The sequence below is a fragment of the Phoxinus phoxinus genome (genome assembly GCF_949152265.1).
Source record: "Phoxinus phoxinus genome assembly, chromosome: 21".
Taxonomy (NCBI): Eukaryota; Metazoa; Chordata; class Actinopteri; order Cypriniformes; family Leuciscidae; genus Phoxinus; species Phoxinus phoxinus.
The window spans coordinates 22,357,693-22,381,624 of record NC_136896.1 but is presented as its reverse complement, the minus strand read 5'-3'; the positions used below and the strand labels follow the sequence as shown (position 1 = coordinate 22,381,624).

The following is a 23,932-nucleotide window of genomic DNA, read 5'->3' as shown; positions in this document are numbered from 1 at the left end:
TTTATTTTTTCAGTTTTTTTTATGCGCTTTTGTCATTTTATTAGCTACAATTATTTTTTCCAGTTTTTTAGCCAAGACTTTATTTTTTTAAATCTAATATTTATATATATATATATATATATATATATATATATATTTTGGTTTCAGCTGTGTTTCTATTAACAAAAATGTTTTTAATGGTTTTATATTTAACAATAATAATGCTGGTTTATATTTTGCAATAATTTATTTTGTAATCACAATTATTCTTTTGGATTATTAGAATCTACATAAAATACTTTGTGTGGTGCATGTCAAAATCGGTGTATAGACTACACATACAAAACCAACTCTAAGGGACCCACTGTAGGCAAGTTTGAAGATAGAACCCAAGTGCAGTTTATTTACAAACAAGATTAAACCTAAAACAAAAGCATGACATGAACTCAAAGACATGAACATACTGTAGACGTGATGCTTACCAACCGTGGTTACAGTAAAAACAATACTTGTCAAATACACATGGCAAACATGAGGGCTTACAATACACGGACTAATGACAAGACAAGGGACACCTGTGACCACAGACGATTTACCAATGACAAGACACATGGCAGGATCACATAACAAGACACAGAAACATGACAATGACATGATACGTGACCAAGACAAGACCAAATCATGACAGATCCCCCCCTCTAAGGGTGGCTCCAGACACTCAAACAAAAGAAAAAACATTCAGTTCAAGGAGGGTGGTGGAACAGAGGCGGTCTTGGGCGAGGGATGGTGGGCTGGGCCCGTGCAGGGGGACAGGACATGGGACGTGGCGTGGACGGGTCTGGGTCATGGCGTGGATGGGCCTGGGTCGAGCAAATGTGTGTGGTGCCCACACACACACACATAAGAGCGGTGGCGGCTATCATAATCGCTGCATTATCTGAAGCTGACTCAGGCACAGCAGGCTTGACGTGAACAGCCTCTGGCTGGGCAGGCTTGACGTGACGAAGCTCAGGCTCAGTGTGACGTGACGAAGCTCAGGCTCGGTAGGCCTGACGTGAAGAAGGTCGGGCTCGGCAGGCGTGAAGAGACTCGGACTTGGCATGAAGAGACTCAGACTTGGCAAGCCTGGCGTGAATTGGCTCAGGCTTGGCAGGCATGACGTGAACAAACCCAGGCTGAGAGGATACTATGGGCGTGCGGGGCTCCTCATCCGCAAAACTCACAGTAGAAGTTGAGCCACTTAACAAAAGGGCATATTCAATATATTCCTCTAGGGAAAAAAATATTTTCCCCCCAGGCAGTTCATAGCACAACGGTTTGTCAAGTCCAATCCTAAAAAAGTATTTTAAAGCCACATCATTAAAATCCACCTGGCAGCATAGTTTACAAAATTCCTCCACATACGTTTCCAGGGGACGAGCCCCCTGGCGTAAATTTAGAAGGGCAACCGCTGGGTTCATTGTTGACGGTCAAGTATTCTGTAAGGGATCCACTGGAGGCAAGTTTGAAGATAGAACCCAAGTGCAGTTTGTTTACAAACAAGATTAAACATTAAAAAAGCATGGCATGAACTCAAAAACATGAACTAGACGTGACGCTTACCAACCGTGATTACAGTTTAACTTGTTAAACTTGACAAAGACACATGGCAAACATGAGGGCTTAAATACACAGACTAATGACAAGACAAGGGACACCTGTGAACAATGAACAGACGATTAACAAATGACAAGACCCAGGCTGGGCAAGCTTTGAGACATACTTCTTCGTCATCTTTAACGGACAGATCTGTCGCGTGCATCCTGTCACTGTAAACTGCCCTGTCAATCAGCTTGTCACGGTTAAAATCCTCCATTCAATCTAATTTAATTTCCTACCGTTTCGGAGAGAAATGTAGTAGCACGTTCATCTGCCAGTCGCGGGTCTTTCATGCGGAGACTCTCCTCATATGTTTGGAATTTGAATATAATGATGCATTTAAAAGTTAATGGCTAAACATGTCTTTACCAAAGTTCACAATGCTGCTGCAGATGCAATATAATGTGGACAACATTGAATAAATACATTTTCGTCAGGTTAGATACTGATAATTAATCACTCAAACCCCTTTATCTAAACCTCTCTACACAACGCCGGACTCGCGCGTCCTCCATGTCTGTAGTTTTTTTTAACACTTTTCACTCGTGTTTGTAGTTCTAACTGAATCCTCGCCCAACGCGCGATGGGTTATGGGCAATATTAGCCCGTTAGAGTGTTCATCGATCTGCACTTCAGATTCTGACTGGAAATAGTAGACTATCCGGGTATCTTTGGAACACTTATTTCAACATACTACGATTTGGGACGTACTAATTCTACTTTCGAATACAATTTAGGACGGATAGTATGCGAATTGGGACGCAGCCACAGAAACATGACAATGACATGATACGTGACCAAGACAAGACCAAATCGCTCCTTTGTTTCCTGTCTGTCATTATTGGACAAACTGATTAATCCAGGTGTGTCTGATCATTGTTATTGGTCAGGCACACCTGGATTAATCAGTTTGTCCAATAATGGAAGACAGGAAACAAAGGAGCTGCCTGAAGTTCAGGAAGTAGAGCAGCTGTGCATAAAGCCCATTCAAGCATTTCAGTTTTTAATTTAGCTTACCTGCAGTGTATCCACATAAAAAAAAAATACATATGGGGAATATTTCTGTATGTATTCATAGAGGCCAACAATCAGTACAACACGAAATCAGGAAACACAAACGAAAATCAAGTAAATGCTACATGGTTATTGCATTACAACACACCACGTTCAAATTATATCAACCGTGATTAACCCATGATCGGTCACATGCACACAATGCACTTAATACGAGTTTTTAGTGATCTAGCGCTGAAACAGTGCATTCTCTCAGAACAGTGCAATAATACATCAGCAACCACAATAACAAAACCAGAAGGAGTGTTAATCTCAAAACCACCGCATAAGATTAAACATTAACGTGATAATGGTTCGATAGACAGCTCAAGGCATGTGTGGACTGAGATCTGGCACTGATCTGCTTTCTCCTTGGGCCTTTTAAACCAACGGAACGTCAGCGGGTTGGTGGATAGTCAGTTCTGATGTGTGACGTCGTGTGAAATCAGTCAAACTATAAAGCATGCCCAAACAGTGCAACACTAGCTTCTAATAGGCTGAAGTCGTCAGCCATGCAGGAAGTATGGCAGGGCGTCTCATTACCTCTTCTAGGACCCTGGTTTAGAGTCCAAGTCCAAGTTGTAAAAAATCAAGAATGTGTGCAGAGAGGACCAGGCCGCCACATCACAAACATCTTGAAGTGAAACTCCTGACAGAAGAGGGGGTAATACTCCTAGTCGAGTGGGCTCAGACTGACATGTAAATGAAAAGACATGAAATAGTTCTTATCAATAAATATGTATTAATTCATAGCCTAATGCAACAATTACATAAGTAAACTTAAAACATTATAATTATGACATTACATATTATTTTAATTTTCATGTAACAGAGTAAAGCCTAATAAATAGCCGTTCTTGCCTTTCATTTCAGACGCAATGTCCGCTTTTGGAGGCTGTTCACATATCGCATCTTTTGCGCACTCAAGTTCGTTATTTCAAATGGAAGTAACGCGGAGCGCTAGTTTTTCCAGACGCGTTTATGTGAAAAAGACCAACCAATCCCCTTTGGCTTTTCTGTAACATCATTGAAAGCTCGGCCGAACAGCTGATCATAGCTGTACAGGGCGGGTTTTTATTTCTCATCTCTATAAATATATCTAGTAGTAAAGCTAATGCAAGGGCTATAAATCAATTAATCCTTTGCTGATTCTTCTTCGTCCTCATGGAGAGCGCAGTTCATGGTTGCATAGCAACGACAGACGGCATGAGACTTGTGGAAAGAAGGAGACAGCGGCACAGCCACGCTTTCCACATGTTTCTAGACGCGATATGTGAACGGTCCCTTACAGATTTGGCAAATTATTATATTTTTATCATCCTTGATGAAATACTTCCACTCATCTGATGTGTGGTTGTCTGTTGGTGACGTTCGCCATTTTTAATTAATTTGTGGTTAATGCACGCTCGAGTAGTCGATTGTCTCCGACTACTCGACTAGTCTTTGCAAGCCCTAATATATATATATATATATATATATAATATGATATTTATGCTTGTAACAGGACAGACAACACCAAATAAGACAAATAAGTTCACAGAGAACACTTACTGAAGACACAAAAAACTAGCGTTGTATGGTTTGAGCACGCTTTATGGTTTCATGGCCGTAATATCACCCGCCTATGATGTCACGTCACACCATTGGACTGATTTCACACATGCTTCACAACGCAATCCCGCAGAGCATTCCCACAGCCTCATTTTCAAAGCAGCGCGAGTTCCCTTGGAATGGAATTACTCTCCCCCCCTTTTTTAAAAACACATCTCGAGATATAACTGTTTCTGTATAGCAGATGTTGTTATACGTGTATGCACACTTTTGCACATCAACTCACTCAACAGCAGCTGTAAAATGTAAAACACACAGTAAAATGAACTGATGATATACATGCAGTACTGGTCAAATTGGGAAAGGAGCGGTAATGCACACTGAGCCAAACCTTTTTCCCACTGGCCCCAGACCACAAGGTATTGTAAAGCCCAAGAAAGATTAAAGTTTTGAAATTGCAAAAGTTCAATGAATAAAAGGGTCCAGCACATTGCACTTCGATCTGGATCAGTTCTTTTTACTGTGTCGCTTTATTGTTTATTGATTCAGACTGTCTTGTTCCCACAGGGCCGTATAACTGGTCTCACCGGAATTATGGACTTCATGGACAATGGATCAAATTCCCACGTTCAGTTTGAGATTTTGGGAACCAGCTTCAGCGAGACGTTTGGAAAAGACATAAAGCGCGTGAGTTAAATTGGATTTTCATTTCTAGTACCTGGTGTAAAAGCTCTTCTGATTTCTGATTATTTTTTCATTACCAGTAACCTTAGGTAAAATGAAAACTGAAATCAATTTCAGTCTATGATAAACATGGAGAACGCATAATCTGCTTTTCAGAAAGACTCGCCATTGAGAACAAACTGACTTAATGTAATCTGTGCAGAGTATCCAGACTGCCATTTTGACTACTCACCTCATTGTCTAATGTTTTAGAGGCAAGAGCAAACGGCAGTGATGAGTCGTGCTTCAACTGGCTTGCCAGGCCAAACATGTTGTTATACAAACTTTATGACTACGTGCACTACCTATTTCGTATGTCATAAAGTGTTCCCTACACAGTCTATTCAACTCCATGTCTACTACTAGATGGTTTATTTAGCCTAAAGTTGGATATTTTAATTAGCTTTTGCTGTACTTTTTCCAAGAACAATCACAAGTCATTTTCATTACAGACAGTCTGCCCTCTTTTCTCTTCATAGCTGTATTTGCTGATTTTTGTGCTCTGTTTTTGTAGCCATAAACTGTTTGGGTCCATCCATCATTTAAAAGAAAGAGTAATATAAATTACAGGAGAGGAAACCGTCTGCTGGTAATGAAGATTTAATCACCCTGCATCCCAACCTGAATTATGAACCCACTGTATCACATTATAGCCATTAGGATCCACAGTGCCACAGCCATTTACTCCCTGCCCGCACACACACACCGGCTCCCCCTCACACAAAGCACATTTATTAGCTATAATGAAAGGAAAGGACAGCTAATGGTACGTCAAGTGTACTCAGTCCTGTTGTTGTTCATTATTAGAGCACCAGCTTTAGTCTTCTAAGCAGTGCCGCCCAAGAAGAGATTAATGTAGCCAACTGCATTTCCACCCTGCTATGGAGACAAACAGCGAGCTGTGCTGTTAATTTGACATATGTCATGGTTTGGAAGCCGAGGCAAATACATTTCCTGGCTAAACAAGAAACCCTTTGGAGGTTAAAGAAGGCCGGAAAGTTTCAAGTGATTTCTTCAGTAGTGAATTCGTACCCTGTTGGCTTTTGTCTTCTCTTAGTCTCTCTAAAAGACTTTTCTCTGACTGCTTCTATATATTAGCTCTGTATGAAACTGTAGTGAGCTACTTAACAAGACAGACACACATTTGTGCCGCATTCCAATCACTAACACTCTTTCTACACTGGATGTGAACTACTTGTCGTGTCACGTAAAAAAAAGGGAACCCATTGTAATCAATGATGCTGTCTTCACTGAAGAAACAACAGTAGATGGATACTCAGTTCTGTTTCTAACGTTGTTCCGCGCACTTCTGACAACAGGACAAATGGATGAGGGAGGAATCACTGAGGTGATCTTGAACATTCACCCTGACAAGTCTAGTGTAGATAGGCTTACACTTACGGAACAAAATTAAATGGGAATTTACTGCAAAATATAATGCTATATATTACATAATACATTTCCATATATGGGAAACTAGTGCTTATATTTTTCAATACACTTCAATATATGCATTGACCATGTATGGCTATATATGAAGACAAAAATAACATTACATGTAATATTCACAAAGTTGTATCCTTTATTGTGTACGTATATTGCACATACATGTTCCCGTATAAATGTGAATGTGTGTTCAACTTCACACATATACATACACAGACATTCACGAAATGAGTTACAACAGGTGTCAAGTTCCCAGCATGCTTTGCTTCTGACTGTTAAAGGAGAGCAAATGTTAAAATTAAGTGTTATTTGATGTGTTTTGCTCAATATTAATATAGGGGGAGATCTGTTGTGTTGGATTTTATTATGTTGGTATTTTGACTTGACTTGACTTGACTTGACTTGATATGACATGCAGGTGTGCTTGTGCTTTTAGCTAGCTTAAAAATATGCTATTTACATTTATAATGAAAATAATTATAAAATACAAGAAATATATTACATTATGTATTTATCTATACGTGTTTATAAAGCATGAGTAAATATATATGCAATATGTTACACATGCAGTACCATGTCTAATCACACACACACACACACACACACACACACACACACACATATATATATATATATATATATATATATATATATATATATATATATATATATATATATTAGTAAATATGTCACATATTTTTCAATATATGAAAAGAGGAGATTCCTTATGTATTATTCAATATAATGTAATATATTAACTGAATATATTATTCTGTATATTTTCAAATATACTGTAATATCATTTAATATATTGATCGTTCATATATTAGGAAATATATGTTCTTTTCGGGAGGGTAAGCTGTTGCGGCGTATTGTAAACGGCTAATCAAAATTGCAGCTCATTTTGGCGGTCAGCCTTCACAGATGAAGAAATTCCACAATGAATTGCAACAAGCTCAGAGAAGAAAAAAAATCATAATTTTACTGACGAGTTCAATACGGGTTCCGCAAAACCCTTGTTCTTGAAAGATGGGTCAGTACCCAGTTTATTTGGACCATATTGCACCTCGGAATCTCAACCTGTAAGTATGACAGATGAAAAAATATAAAACACAAAACGAAGTATTTTCATACAGTGTAAGTTTCCAGCTAATTGGCTAACTCACGCTATTACTGAAATACTAATGCTAAGCAGCTGTGGGCCACTATGACCTAAAACAGTGTCTTTTAATGCAGATTGTCTGTCGCTCTCACTACTTTAAGTAAAGATAAAGGATGGAGCAAGATTTGTTTTACAAACAGTCATTCACTTTAGTGCTGGGTGAACATATGCTCCGTTATTGTATGACAACTGCAACATCTCATAATGTCCCTCAAACTGAGTAGTGTATCACTGAGAAACATCCTGCTCAAGTCGTCCTTCCGATGGAGGTTCAGGTTGAATAACTAATTCTTCCAATGTTTCATCATTGGACTCGCGCTCAGATTTATATGGTAAAATTGCTGTCATCTTTTGTTACTGTTTTTAGTTTATGGTGCACGATCGCTGAGCTGTAGGAAGCCTCCGGATGGAGCTGACGTTCAGTCATGGCAATGGGCATGTAGCTTCCGACAGGCGCTATACGTGGTAGACCAATCACAACAGACTGAGCTGTCCGGCCAATCAGAGCAGAATAGCTCGCGGAAATTATGGATTTAGAGAGATTGATTAATCAATCGAGTCGTTTGAGAGTCATTGAAAAATATGGTGATGTGCAATGTATATTATGAGACAATTAAATTGTTGTTGACCTTTGATGCATGTAAACCTGTTGTAGGAGACCTCTAAAACAAAATTAGGAGCCTTTAAATAGGGGACTTTATAATACGTTGGAGTTCTTTTATTGATTATCTTGTGTACCATTTTTAGTTTAAAATGTGCTACTCTTTCTATAGAGATACATCAACATGTGTAAAACTACTCAAACCTAAAACAAAACTTATCAATTTATTTTGAGATTTTTCAACCATGATACACAAGGCATATCAGACATCCTAGAATAGGGAACGACACACTGCGTAGCGATTATGCAATGGGAAATGCCCTTGGTAGCAGCGCTACGTCACCCACTCTTGATACAGTGAACGTGCCATCTGATCCTCAGATTTTTTACTGAAGAAGAAGCCCGCCTGGGCAGTGAGAGGAGCTTGGCAGCGAACACAGCATCCCTATTCTGTGAACATGGGTTACGCAAGTAACCCGAGACGTTCTCTTTCATAGGTTCACTCAACGCTGCGTAGTGATGGGAAATATAATGGGAAATATATACCACACAAGCCAAGCTATGCACTGCCAGATCTGACCCAAGGGTTGTTTTGAAACCAGACCAAACTCAACCAGGACCAATGTGACCAGTTAATGCGGAAAGAACTGAGGAACCAGGGGCTGCATCCAAATCGAGGTTAGGAAATTTGATAAAAGTGTGCAGGGAGGACCAACCTGCCGCAACACAAATGTCCTCTAAAGGGACTCCTCTAAAAAGAGCCTGGGAAGACACAACACTTCTAGTAGAGTGAGCTCAGAGGTGAAGGTAGCTTCCACACCTCATAAGCCAAAGAAATTGCATCTCTCAACCAATGAGAGATCCTGTGCTTTGAGGCTCGCCCTCTGTGGCCAGCCCCAAATTATATAATCAACTGAGACGACTTGCGCCACTGGCCAGAGCAGTCCACATACACCCTAAAGCCAGAACAGGGCAAAGCAAATGGAGCCTATCCTCCTCCATGGAGGGAGAGGGAAAAGGAAAGAAAGAAAAAAGCATGGCCACTTGAGAGTGAAATGATGTTACAATACTTTGGGGACATAACCAGGCCTGGGTTGCCGAAACACTTTCACCAGAATGGAACCTTCAAATGCAAGGCCCACTCACAGAAAGAGCCTGCAGATCCCCCACACGCTGAGAGGGGCTAATGCTAACCAAAGCGCCACCTTGACAGTCAGAATCCAGTCAGGAACTAACTCCAAAGGTTCGAAAGGAAGTTCCAATAACCCCTCCAAAACAGCCCAAAAATGGTCTCCCAAACATTAGCGGGAAGACCCTGATCGGCCACACCTACAGCCTTCATATCTCAGATTGAGGATGCCAAATTCCTGATTGGAATTTTCCACGGGGACCCTTCCACCAAGGAGCTCAACTCCGAAATCCATGTCTGGTATGGCCAAAACGGGGCTAAATGGAGTAAGTGAATTCTGCACTCCCTCACTCTGCAAAGGACTGCAGGGATTAACTTGACCGGAGGGAATGCAAATAGCCTTAAATCTGGCCATGGATGAGCAAAGGTATCTATTCCCAAAGGTGCCGGATGAGACAGGGTGAACCACAGGTGACACTGAATCAAGTCTTGCGACGCAAAAAGGTGGACTGTCTCGCCGAAAAGGCTCCAAATCTGAGCCCAGTGCAAGGTTCAAGGTCCCTGTCAGCGAAGGGAACCTGTCTTGAGCCCATAGAAGGAGGAGGTGGCACATATGCCTGTTAAGGGTGCACGGCCGTGAACCTCCCTGGCAATTTATGTGGTACAACACTGCTATGTTGTCCATCCTGACAATAACATGACACCACGTCAGGGCCAGAAGGAAGTGATCCTGAGACAGAGAGGCGGCTCGCAACTCTAGGCAGTTTATGTGCCACGAGAGAAGCTCGCCCATCCAAACACCATTTCAAGCCAGTCTGCTTTCGAAGACAGCACCCCAACCAGTCAGGGAGGCGTACGTTGTGATAACCTGACAGTGGCAGACCACACCCATCTTGACTCCTTGGAAAAAAAAGAGAAACTGTGCAATACTCTCAGTAGATGGAAAGCTGACCAAGAAGAGCGAATGCCCCTGAGTTTCATCCACCTCAGGAATGGCCTTGTATAAAGTAGACCCAAAGGCAGCACAGCCTGAATGGGGCTTGGAGTTTTTATTTAAAAAAAAAAAAGTATTGCAGTGTAATTACATTTTTTTAGTGTTTAGTGGTATTTTTCTAGATTTAAACATTGAATCTTACAACTTTTACTGCCAGCTGATGATGGTGATTTTGTGTAATAGTGATTTCTGCATGTGCATAATTCCAAAGTAATTTCGAAGTAGTTAAAATGTTGGTTTCACAACTTTCCTGCAAATCCCCTATTCAATTTAATGAAATACCAAAAGTATCAAAAAAATGGCGAAGTCTAAATAAATGTAGGCTATTTTAACAGTTTTTGTACTGTGTATTTATGAGTAGGCTATATTACTGTAGCGTCATTAGCTTTGCAAAATTCTAATGTGCAAAAATGTATATATATTTTTATATGCAATGTATTCATATATTTCAATATTCAAATTATTATTTTAAAACATTAATACCATAGCATTATTTAATGAAATTCTAATTGCAGTATAAATACATCTAAAGGCTGCTTTAAATACTTCTGTTCCACTTTAATAGGGGGAAAATGTATTGCATTTATACTGGTTTAATTTGATTAGTAACAGTCTATAGTGTCCTATTGTTCTAATTTAATGAAATGGTTAAATATAAGAATTTAACTAAATATGACGCATACATCTAATAAGCTTAGAAAAAAATAGTAAAATGCCCTTGGAATTCAGTTTAAGGATGCAAATGAAAAAAGTATTTTTTGTCACTGCTGTGAACTAACCTCTTTACAGAATATGAAGACTATTGAAAGCTTATGAGCTGCCTAGTCAAGATACCAGCACAAACCCACACTCAGCAAAATGTCCTCTATAATTATTGTTATCGAGAAAATCCCAAAAAATATAGAGATTTTTTGTCAATGTTGCACAGCCCTATAATCACGATAAGCTTCTGAAGCTCTGGCTGTGTCCCAGTCACGTATCAGGCCTGGCTTTGCCACCAAACAAAAGCGTAGCTTACATCTGTTCTTTCTATTGAATTAACAAGCTATTAGATGTCCTGGTACCATGAATACAGCAGACAATAACACAGATGGTCGGTCCTGATGCTGAGTGAAATGTCACTCAGCATCATGGAATAATAATGATATATAATAATTCATTACATTTATATAGCGCTTTTCTCTGCACTCTAAGTGCTTTACATGGAAAAGGGGGGATCTCCTTACCACCACCAATGTGCAGAATCCACCTGGATGATGCAACGGCAGCCATATTTCACCAGATATTTCTACCACACACCAGCTTATTGGTGGACAAGAGACAAAGTGATGAAGCCAATGATGGGGATGATTAGGAGGTCATGATGGACAGAGGCCACTGGGCAAATTTGGCTTTTGTGACCATGGGATTTTTTGTGACCACAGAGAGTCAGGACCTCGGTTTAACGGCTCATCCGAAGGACGGTGCTCTTTGACAGTATAGTGTCTACTGTATATTGGAATGTTACAGATTTCACTTGAACTAACTATTAGTATTTTATAATCATGAGAGACTTTTTTTTATTTTTAAATATGATGTGTAAATACGACTATGAGTTTCCTGTTTTAATCCTAAAACAATATACAGTACAGTGACCATGGGGATGGACACTGTTCTGCTTCTGGAGCCTTTGTGCTAATACTTGATTACTTGTTTTAAGTTTGAATGGCAACCATAAAACACAACACTAACTCAGGACATTAAAATGACAAGAAAAAAGGCTTGTCCCACTAAGTCTGTCTTAGTCATATAGAATTTTAAATTCTCGTTTTATACAACACATACTGACAAAAAACAATTGATATCCACACAGCCCTGTTAGCTTTTACCCAGTCATTTATTATTTAAAAACTTTTATCCCAAAGTCATCGAGATCTCAGCAAACAGATAAATGCTTGTCTAGTCTGGGGTCAAGACTGATAAGACATCAAATAGAAGATGAAGGATAAGCTTTTGTTTGTTCGTTGAGTCTCTTGAGCCCCTGGATAAGACGGCCATCAATCAAGTCTTCAATTTCATTTGTCATCCGAGAGAAAACTTTTGCAGGAAGCTGAAAAAAACTGACAGTATTTGATAAATTGGTGGCCTCCTCGTCCTCATCTGTGCTCTTTCAGATCATCACTCTAAGCTGAGCCGTGACACAGACAGGGTGAAGTGTCGCCATACACTTGTGTTTAACATTGCTGTCTACAGGAAGCACCCAAATATTTTCAGTCATTTGTTTGATAAAGCTCATATGCTGGGAAAAAGCTCAATGACTCATTTGCTATCCAGCCAATTGAACTTTAAAAGATGATGATTGCCTTGTCAGTGTTTGGATAGCATCCCAATGTTTACACTTTTGATGAAAATCAACAAATTAATGACTTATATTTGGCTCTGCACATTAAGGGGAGCAAGTATTTTCATATTGAAATAATTACATGATTCAGCTTTAAAAACACTAAATTTAGGGCTTTCAATAAGCTATAATTATCCTACTGTTAAAAATTCATTGTAACATACATTTAAAAAAAATTATGTTCTCCATAATGATAATGTTTGACTGTATTTTCCTTTAAATAAAAAACTCACATAAAAACTCACCACAGCAAGTCAAGTCAAGCCACCTATACACATAGTGCTTTATACAACACAGACTGTGATGACAGGAAAATGATTCAATGATGCAAACAGAGTTCATTTTGACTGTACAGCAGATTTAAAAGCAAAAGGTGTTATTGTTCAGCTGAAGTCAATTCTGTTGTAAGATCATCGATTATTAAATTGATCATCTTTTTAAAACATCTGGGGTTCACTATAAACCTGGAAATTTGCTAAACTAGAATCACAAAAATTACACAAAAATATATGTTGGGACAAAGGGCTTGTTAATGATTTTAAGATTTGTTCAAGGTTATTAAATCAAAAAAATTTTATTCAGTTTTTTATTATGTATTTTACATTTGTTGACATGACATGATTAAGGTTCAGATGGTCAGTATCATAATGTCCACCTTATAGATCACCAGTTTTATAATGAAACCATCAAATTAAAAAATGTGATATTATCAAATATCATATTTGTTGTTACTAATGTAAAACCATATTAATTTTTTATGGGATTTCCTTCAAGCAAACTTTCATAATCTTTTTAATGTTTTTATGACCTTTTTTTGTATTTCTAAAAATAAAAAACTTTAATGATAGTGTATTTTTTTTATTAAAACAAGATGTTGTGATGTTTCCATCCATAGAAGCAAAATGAAAGCATATGCATTTGAAAAAGCAGCTCGCGTGGGGACTCAGAGAGAATCATACTTGAACCAAAACATCTTTGTGCTGTGGCGCTTCTGGTTTCTGGAGTATCGAAGGCGGAAAGTAATTTGTAGCTGTAAATTGTAAGAAACCGCTGCTATATCACTCAACAACAATAAGCAATCGCATTGATAAAGCTGCCAAGAGTGTGAAAGTCTCCACATATTATGCAGCAGGCCAAAACATACTTGAGCATACATAACACATCGGTCAGAGCTGAGCGTGTGTTTTCATCATCTGAAGACATTGTCAACTGAAAATGCTCACGGTCGGTGATGAAGGACACACTGAAAATAAATATTTAATCCAAGAATCAAAACTAGAAACAGGAGAATAACTCAGAGGAAATACAACCATGAACACACTGACACTAGCTTTCCATCCAAAGATGAAGCAAATATTTTCCAAGTTCGCAAAAAAAAAAAGAAAAAAAAAAAAGAAAGAAGCTAATTAAGTGCATTTCCATCAACTTCTTTGAGTGGACGATGGTGGTATTAGCAACCAAGTAACCAACAGTAAATAAAACACCATGAGCGGAAACCATAGTGATGTGTCGTTCGACTCTAGGAGCCGGTTCCCGTCTGAGAGCCGTTTTCCCTTTTTGTATATTAATACAAGACAGAATAATATTATTATCCTTTCGCTACACTGCTCAGTCACACGTCAAGAAGTGAATGTTATTTTGCTGTGTATGATGTGTATCTGCAAACAGAAACAGAACACAAGGAAAACTGAATGAAAGCAGAACATGTGACAAGCACTTGCTCCAGATCAAGTTGACCATCTGGTATTTTTGACAAACAACATGTAGCTGCATGAGTGGAAAGTTTTTTGTTAACATTCTGTCAGCTTTCTGTTGTTAAAAGAATTTGTATACTCTCATATTACTGATGCCCTTCCACTTATTTGCGTGCACCTTTGTTACCTTTATTTATTTACACGCAAATGTAGGAAATTATATTTGATTTGTGAATGTTTGTTTAAAATGTTATGCTGTTTAAATAAAGTCATGTCATTAAATTTTTAATAAAATTCCTTTCTATAAAAAAATTGGTGCCAGATTTGGTTAAAAATGTCTCATTGTACTGTGCCCTCTTGTGGGCTTAGGAGACAATACAGGTTTTTTTTTTCTTTTCTCAAAACGTAAACTCAAATACAGTTAGAATGTAATTTTTTATTTAAGTAAGATATTCATATTTCATTTTAGAGCAAATGACTGTGTTACCATCCTTCGGATGAATCGTTAAACCGAGGTCCTGACTCTCTGTGGTCATTACAAATCCCATGGCACTTCTCGTAAAGAGTAGGGGTGTAACCCCAGTGTCCTGGCCACATTCCACCCATTAGCCCTTACCAATCATGGCCTCCTAATAATCCCCATCCATTGAATTGCCTCTATCACTCTCTCTCTTCTCCAACTGTAGGTGTGTGTTGAACACACTGACGCCGTTGTACTGTGGCTGCCGTCGCATCATCTAAGTGGATGCTGCTCACTGGTGGTGTTGAGGAGAGATTCAATGATATGATTGTAAAGCGCTTTGGGTGTACAGTAGTACATATGAAAGCGCCATATGAATACCTCATCCATTCATTCATTTTTCAGCCATTGTGACAGCCCTCTCTACTACAGGGGAAGCCAATCCCACGCGCCTAATAGGACAAATAGCATCTGTGTTCTAATAGGAAGGGTGCTGCTTGGTGACCGCGTTACATTTGTTGCGACCACCAAAACAGACCAAAAGCTGGGAGGATTTATGCCACTGGCCTGAGTGATAGATGTAAATGCTAAGAGCACGGACTGGACACTGTAGATGCAGCCTCTCTTGCTCCAGCAATTCACATGGCAGAGGGAATATGGAATGTAATTCAGTCTGGGGTGCAGTATCAGCTAGGGAAGCAAGTATCAACCAATCATTGATACAATTCACTTCACAAATTAATCATTGGAGAGGGTGAGAGATACCCGTCATGCATCCACTAACTCGACCTGAAATCCCCATGGTAGCCGCCGCACCACCTCTATGTCATCATCTCGTTGACTTGTCTTTTTTCCACCAAGTAATCATCCATATTCTTGTTTGCTGTACATCTTTGCTTTGGGATCATGGATCTCGGTAGTGCATCGGCAGCAGCCGTGGCTTTCTCCCACACTTTTGTATGTCCCTCATCACAATGAAGTGTGCTCTTTTGCACTGGCCACAATGCCTAAATCTGTCCAAAAGTCAGTGTCCTCTCTCTGCAGAAGCTTATTTGATGGATTCAACAATGTGAGCACTTTGTACAGAAGGTTTGCATTGAACAGGAAGTTGGGTGCAGTAATCTCTTCCAGCAGCCCTAGAGCTTCCATTCACCGCTCTGGACCATGGGTTCTTACAGAATTAATGTCAGACCAAATGTAACTGATGGTTAAGACAGTGAACATAAGGGATGTCCTTATTAAGATTTTCTTGTAACAGCTTCTGGACTCAACCAACCTTTTTTGACATCAGAGATGCACCATCATAAACTTGGCTTTTTTTACAAGGATCTTTGATGGCTTAAGACCAGCTTTGTTTAACTCTACTAAAATGGTATCTGTCAGTGTCCGGGCATTACCCATTTCAGCAGTGGCTATGGTTAACAGGTCAACAAAAAACAAATGACAATTAATATATTTGTGCAGCCTGTAGGGTTGCGGGTACCATCAGGGTAGGAGTTTCCAACTTCTTCCATGATAGCCTCATGCTGCGTCTCAATTCGCCTACTTATACTACACCCTAAAAGTGTGTACTCTTTTTGTGAAGAAAAAGTATATACTTTTGAGTGTGTAGCAATAAGTAGACAAGCTTTGGGACATACTAGCATGTCATACAATTGCGTCTTTGACGGTTGCTCGCATCCTGTCACAGTAAACTGTCCTGTCAATCATATTGTCACAGTTAAAACCCTCCACATTTCATTTCATTTAATATCCTACCATATCGGAGAGAAATGCAGTAGCACGTTGATCTGCAGTCGCGTGTGTTTTTCATGTGGATATCTCTCCTTATATTAATGCATAATGATGAATTTCCAAAAAAAAATGCAGGTTTTTTACACCTCTGCCAACACCACCCCACACACACAGGCTTTCATTTGTCTTTATTTTCACTTTATGTCTGTTTAGAATGATGCTCAGTAAGGAAATAAGAAATTTCTTACATTTTTCAACATTACAAGCATTCCCCTGTGCCACTGCTGTAGGGCTGTTTGTGTACATGGTGTAATGAAGAAATACCTTATGGCTACGGGTGCCAAAATATTGGCGAAAAAATATGCTTTTAAAAATGAGGATTCTGAGTCCCCGAGGCAAGTGATGGCACAGTTATGCAGCCATTAGATGCATTTTGTAATTTGATCCAGTGCCACCACCTGGAACTAGACCAGCATGGTACTCGTCCTCATGGACAAGTAATGAGGAGAAAATTCTGTGCTTCCTAAAGGCACATGCATGCAAATGTTTATTTCCATAGTTCGGAGTATGTTATACAGCAGCTATTTATCCACTTCACTTGTGTAAAGCAAATTATATAGGGTTACAGCGAATGCAAACGCCTCAAAGAAGAACTCTTAATCAACACATGCCTCACATTGAAATGAGCTTAGTCCTCACTGTTAAATTATGTGATTAAACCTCATTATCACCTGTTTCTTTGAGTAAATGAAAGATTAATGAGATTAGTCTTCCAAATCAGGTCATTAAATGTAGTGTTATTGATATTGACAACGAATCGCCATTTACAGTGTCAATGTGGATTGTGTATATTGAGTTTTATAAAGCAGGCATTTTAGTGTGTTAATGAATCATAATGGAACTGAATAATTCTCCGTTCTGTTTAATTAAATAATTTTCAGCCTCCCCACTGTCACGTTTGGTGGCTGTAATGAAAGCGCACAGTGATGAAGATACTCAAAAAGTCTTTAATCCAAGAATCAAAACAATAAACGAGAGACTAACTCTGACACAAACATATTAACATCAAGCAATCCAAGACAAGGAACAGGAAAAACAGAGCAAAAACAAACCTAAACCATGACACCCACTAAAGACAACAGCATTTCTTCTTATACTATCCATAATATTGAAAGTGAGAGGACATAATAAGACAAACATACATTATTAAGCATGTTGTGTTAGTTTTTTCATCCATATGTTTTGATTGGGTTTAGTTTTTTAATAAATTAAATTTGACATGAAAACTTTTCACCACCCAAACAATTCCTGATATCATATTTGTTTGTTCGATATGAATATCCTGTCTCACTTGGAAATATGTCTTATGATAAACAATTGCACTGTCCAAAAGCAGATTGAAGATTGATGGAAATAATGTTGACCTGCTTCTGATTTTTTCTTCTTCTTCTTCTTTTTTGTCCTGCAGTTGGCTACATGGGATTCTGTCCATGGCCTCAATGGAAGTCTGAAGGAGAGTCGTATTGAGAATGGCATGCAGGGGGTTACTGTGAAAGTAGTGACGTTGTTGGTAATACTTACTTTTTATTATTTTAACTTTTTAAAAAATGTGTCTTTGTGGGTGTTGATGTATAAATGATTGAATAATCAATCATTACGTTTTTTCACAGTCAATACTACGGTGCTATATAATGTACTTATCAGAAAGACAACTCAGAATCTACCAGATTTCCATGGAATTTGAATATTCTTAATTTACAAAGTTCTGCATGCCCCTAGCCTCATGCTTATTTGTTCACAAACATGATCATGCCTACAGCCATAAGTACAAATTTTGTTCTCTACTGCCATAACATGTTTTATTTTATCTTTTTATATTGTTCATAAAACTGTTCTTCATTATTGATGATTGTCAGTAGAAATGCTGCATTTAAATAATATATTTGTCATTTGGCTGTAATATGTTACAAGCAACGGTTGGGGTAAGCATTATGCTTGAATGTTCTTATTCCTTATGATATATAATTGTAATCATTCTCCTTGCCCAGCAATCATCTCCTGCAGAAAGGTTCTCCAGAGAGCCATATAAATTCTTGAAGCAAGTTTTATCAGCCATTTGAATTGTATCTGTACATGTTGGTAATCAATATTCCTTTTTAAAGGAGGATCCGTTTGTGATGGTGGCAGAGAACATCCTCGGACAGCCCAAAAGATATAAAGGGTTCTCAATTGATGTTCTGGACGCTTTGGCCAAGATCCTAGGATTCAAGTATGATATCTACCAGGTGTCAGACAGCAAATATGGTTCTCAGCTGACCAATGGCACTTGGAATGGAATGATTGGGGAACTCATAAACAAGGCAAGTGTTCTTAACATAATTGTATTTATATGTCCAAAAGCCATTACAAGTTATTCAACTAATACTTGCCCATAATATTTCCTCAAATTATCCTGCTAAAAAGGTCACCACCGTGCAGTATATTATGTTCTGTATGCTGGTGTGTTGATTTGTTCTGGGGATGGTCATGAGTACTTGAGAAGTTATAACAATGATCTGTCAAGAAAACATAATTGTGTGAATTGAACTTTTGAATCTGTGATTGGCATTTTGGCCTGTACTTTGTAGAATACAACAGCTTGTTGTTGAGGCATGAACTGTACAGTGCAACTTTCAAACCACTCAGCACATGGATAGGATAGAGGGTTCATACAGCTAGATGGATACTAGATGGATTTTGTCAGTCAAAAGTAGTCGATCTCTGAATGCGACGTAATGAACTGACTCCATATGAGGAAAAGTGTAGTTTCCATTCTAATTATACTTTTACACGAATGTTTGACTCGGGTAGATTAACAAAAATATCCTAGGTTCAATTTTGGCGTTAGTTATCCTTTAAGTGTCTGATTTGCCTCTCCTTCATTGACCTCCATAAAAATAAACAACCTCGTGTTTCGTGTGCCACAGTGTTACGCTTTTCTGCTAACCTTGGATGCTTGCCTTATAGCGGCTCCTGTAATATTCCCGAAGACCTTGATTATCTGGTTCAGGTGCGTTTGATTAGGATTGAAGCTTATTTCTGCAGGACTGTGTCCCTTCAGGAGCAGGATTGGACAGGGCATAAACCTACCAAATATAATGAGGTTATGCTTAACATAAATAAAAAATGACAGTTAGGTCATACAAAAATGTAATACAAAATTGTACACAATTTTGCTTGCTTTAAGGACCTTTAGATATTTTACATTAACATTTGATCATTCAGCAGACGCTTTTATCCAAAGTGACTTACAAACGAGGAGAGTAATAGAAGCAGTCAAACCAAAAGCAGGGCAACAATATGCAGTTTTTACTGAAAAATTTACAAAAAAAATACTCTATTAGGAAAATAAATGTTTGTGTAATTTGTATGCATTTATGTAAGGCCCTTTTTTTTAACATTGACAGTAAATTTAAATATTGTCTTTACAGAGAGCTGATCTGGCAGTTTCTGCCATTACTATAACACCAGAGCGAGAGAACGTTGTGGACTTCAGCAAACGCTACATGGATTACACTGTAGGGATCCTACATCGCAAACCCGAGGAAAAGATCAACATTTTTTCCCTGTTTGCCCCTTTTGACTTGGCTGTGTGGGCCTGTATCGCCGCTGCCATTCCCGTGGTGGGCGTTTTGATCTTCCTGCTGACACGGATGCAGATGCTCCGCTCCCAGAATCCTCCAGGAGCCCATCACGGTTCATCCATGTTTAACTCATTGCATAGTGCTATATGGATTGTCTATGGAGCCTTTGTACAACAAGGTACTTCAATCATTCCCTCTCCTACGTGTTGATTCAAAGGTTATCTTCAGAAACAACTTATCAAATCAGCTTTAGCATCCAGGGGATCAGGTGATGATTTGACTCAGGGCTTAGAAAGATGAAAAGAATAAAGCTGATGTGGAGGTATCAATAAATCTAAGCATCTATAGACATGTTAATGCAATAATTATTTAGCAGCTTAAATATTTAGTCTTTTCTTTAACTTGAATGTGAAAAAAATTACCATGCCCGGGTGCTGTCAATTTTTAAGATGCGTTTTTTGGTACATTTGAGTAAAAATATATATTTTTGTTTGTTTGTTTATTAAATGCATTTATTTTGCTTTAACTAAAGTACTGTATTTATTCATATTAATTTATTTTCCCACAAAATGCTCTATACATTTTCAATTAAAACAATTATTATTTTGCAATTTTTCACTCTAGGAGTAGTAAAATTAAATTTTCCTTAAGATGTGTCTTTAGCCCCATTGAACCCTATTGGTTTCGAACAATGTGGCAGTGAGAAAAAGGGTGAACTTTTAAGTTTTAAGCTAGAGTTAAAGTCCGCGTGAACCGGAAGTTGCAAACGACTTTTCTCAAGTGTTGTGACGCATTTCCGAGTGAAACGAAATATTGAACAGAGGGCAGGGTTTTACTTCAGCGCTCCTCCTCTCCATCTCTCGCCCATAGCAGAGTAACGGTCTGAGGGGAGTGGTTAAGCGATTAACCAACCCAAGTCGTCAAGCCTATGTCATCAGAAAAAGAACCATTCCAGACCCGGAAGTAACTTTTCAGACTTTGATTAAAGATAACTTCGGCAAACAATTTTTTTCCATGTATTAACTTGCACGGATTAATTGTTCATTACAAGACTAGTAATATCCGCTAACAAAGTAAATAGGGTCAATTTTGATTTCATGCCGACTTTCAAACGCTTGCAAATAGTTTTTTGTGGTGCATGTTAAATTTTAATAGTTGAGATATACCTTTTTCATCAGAAATGTCTACCTTTGCGTATATTTTAATTCCAATTTCAAAATCAGCATACATAGAACATACCGAGAAGTGTTAAGTGCACCAAAACAGTGAAAAGTTTCTTTGAATAAGGCATGGGGTATGCTGGTTCTAATCCAAGAGACAAAATGGAATAAATGGTTACCTCAGCAACTAGCATGCTAAACCCCCAGCTGCCTCAATTAATTCTTGGCGTAGCCTATTGCCTACCAACCCTTTTAAGCCTAACAGCTAGTTATTGAATCTGGGCTGTTTCTATCTCATATTTCTGTAGCTTGCCACCATATGAAATTAAAATGTTACAAAAGAAATGGATTAGGAAGTGTTCTACTTTTTAATTTGTATTTATTGCATTTCAAAATACATTTATACATCCTAAACACCAACATTCTTTCTGTTTTGTTTGTCACAGGTGGAGATTCTGTGGTGGGGTCTGTGGCATTGAGGATAGTTATGGGCAGTTGGTGGTTGTTCACATTGATTGTGTGTTCGTCTTACACTGCTAACCTGGCTGCGTTCCTAACTGTGTCCCGCATGGACAACACTATAAGGTAAATTGCCATTTCACAAATAGTTTACCACCCAATGCACCATATGCTACAGAGTTGATCAATGTCTATTAAAAGCTTTTCTGTCCTGTTTTTGTCCTCATAATTAGTGCATCCTTATGTTCAGGAAGATTCACACATAGTTTGGCCACATGGCTGGCAAAGCTAACAAAGGCTATTTCAACTATTTAATCTTAGATGTTTTCCACCAATGCGGACAATCACCAGATTACAGTGTTTAATTTCTCAGAGTTCCATGATCCGACAAATGCAGACTGAACAAAATTAAGTGGTGACCAACAACAACAGACTGACACACTGATCCAACAAAACCCAACGAAGTGTGTTTTGCCATTAGTCGGCATATGACAAAAAAACATGATTTAAAAAATTGCATGCTGTTTTATTTTTATTTAGTACTTGAATAAGCTATTTCAGATGTTCACATTCACATGTAGTCCACAAGACAAAATAATAGCTGGTGTCTCTCTCTCCATTCCCTGCTTCACACCACAATACATAATATACACTCCCTGGCCAACAATTATAATATTTCATTGGACAACATTTTGCTTTGATTACAGCACACATTCGACGTGGCATCGTTTTGATTTGCTTGTGAAATGTCACAACATTTATTCCTGTCCAGAACTGCAATAATTCCTCGGCATTTCTCCACTACATCTCAAATATTATGGGGTAAAAGTCTGGAATCTGTGATGGCCAATCCATGTGTGAAAAATTATGTCTCATGCTCTTCACATTGTCATACTGGCATTGTCATCTTGGAATATGCATGCCCAGGCCATTAAAGAAGGAAAAATCCATTGTTGGAAAAACCTGGTCATTCAGTATATGTTCAGGTAGTCAGCTGACTTACTTTTTGGGCACATAACACATTCACCTCTCTTCTTCCCTGATGCGCCCATCACTTTGGAATAGAGTAAATCTGGACTCATCAGACCACATGACCTTTTTCAATTGCTCCAGAGTCCCATCCTTATGCTTCCTAGTAAATTGAAGCCTTTTTTTTCTCCGATTAGCCTCCCTGATAAGTGGTTTTCAAAAGAATACACAGCTGTTTAGTTCCAATCCCTTGATTTCTCTTTGCATTGTGAGTGTGGAAATGCTCTTACCAGTACTTGCATTATTAGTCATGAGTTCTACTGTTGATATTTTACGATTTGATATCACCAAATCGTTTTCTCCCATCATTCAAGATTTTTCGACCAGATTTCTTCCCTCCATTTTAATAATGTGTTGGACAGTTCTTACCCCAATATTAGCAGGTTCAGCAATCTCCTTAGTTGTTTTCTTTGCTTAATGTAGGCGAATAATTTTAGTCCAGGTTGTGATATTTTTTTTTTATAATATAAAATATAAAATTGGTATAATATATTGTATTATAATAGAGTTAATCATCTCTGAGGGAAAAATAAATTAGTAGGTTGTGGCAAAATTATAATTTATACTTGCTTCTGTTATTTGGTAATGTGACGTGACTTGACTTGACTTGCTTGGTTGGGTGTGCACTGCGACTCAAATCTTCACTTGAGACTTGATGAAAGGATCTTGAAACTTAGCTACTTGTCACTTACTTGTACATGTGTAACTTGCTTCCACCTCTGCAACACAGAGATATAAAAAATGTTGGAATCACTTTCAGGCCATTCAGACGAAGCAGATTCCACATGACTTTAAGATATATAAACAATGCACATGTTTATTATAGGCCTAGTATATAATAGTTATCTTTATACTTATTGGGCCTTTATGTTAATAAACATAAACATAAACCTTTATGGGCCTTTAGGTGTAAATGGGCCTTTAGAGGTTTAGAATTGTGTATTGTTGGTTGTTATATTTACTTAAAGCGTACTTAAAGTCCATACTTAAAGCGTAACCAGGGACAAGTGCTGCAAAAAAGCTGTAATCTAGAAGTGTACAGTATGTTCACAAGACAATGACAATGAGCACTTCACATGAACAAACTAAGTCGATTCTTACTAGAAATGTTAAAATA

At 38.4% G+C, this 23,932-nt stretch overlaps 1 protein-coding gene across 1 annotated transcript in view; it reads left to right on the top strand.

The window, feature by feature from the left end:
- The window catches only part of grid1b (glutamate receptor, ionotropic, delta 1b), a 434,864-nt gene that overhangs the window by 388,213 nt on the left and 22,719 nt on the right, over positions 1–23,932 (top strand). The window contains exons 8-12 of the mRNA XM_079594461.1: positions 4,789–4,908; positions 18,013–18,114; positions 18,707–18,904; positions 20,015–20,345; positions 21,774–21,912. Coding sequence (XP_079450587.1) covers positions 4,789–4,908; positions 18,013–18,114; positions 18,707–18,904; positions 20,015–20,345; positions 21,774–21,912 — 890 coding nt within the window. The remainder of the gene's footprint in view (positions 1–4,788; positions 4,909–18,012; positions 18,115–18,706; positions 18,905–20,014; positions 20,346–21,773; positions 21,913–23,932) is intronic.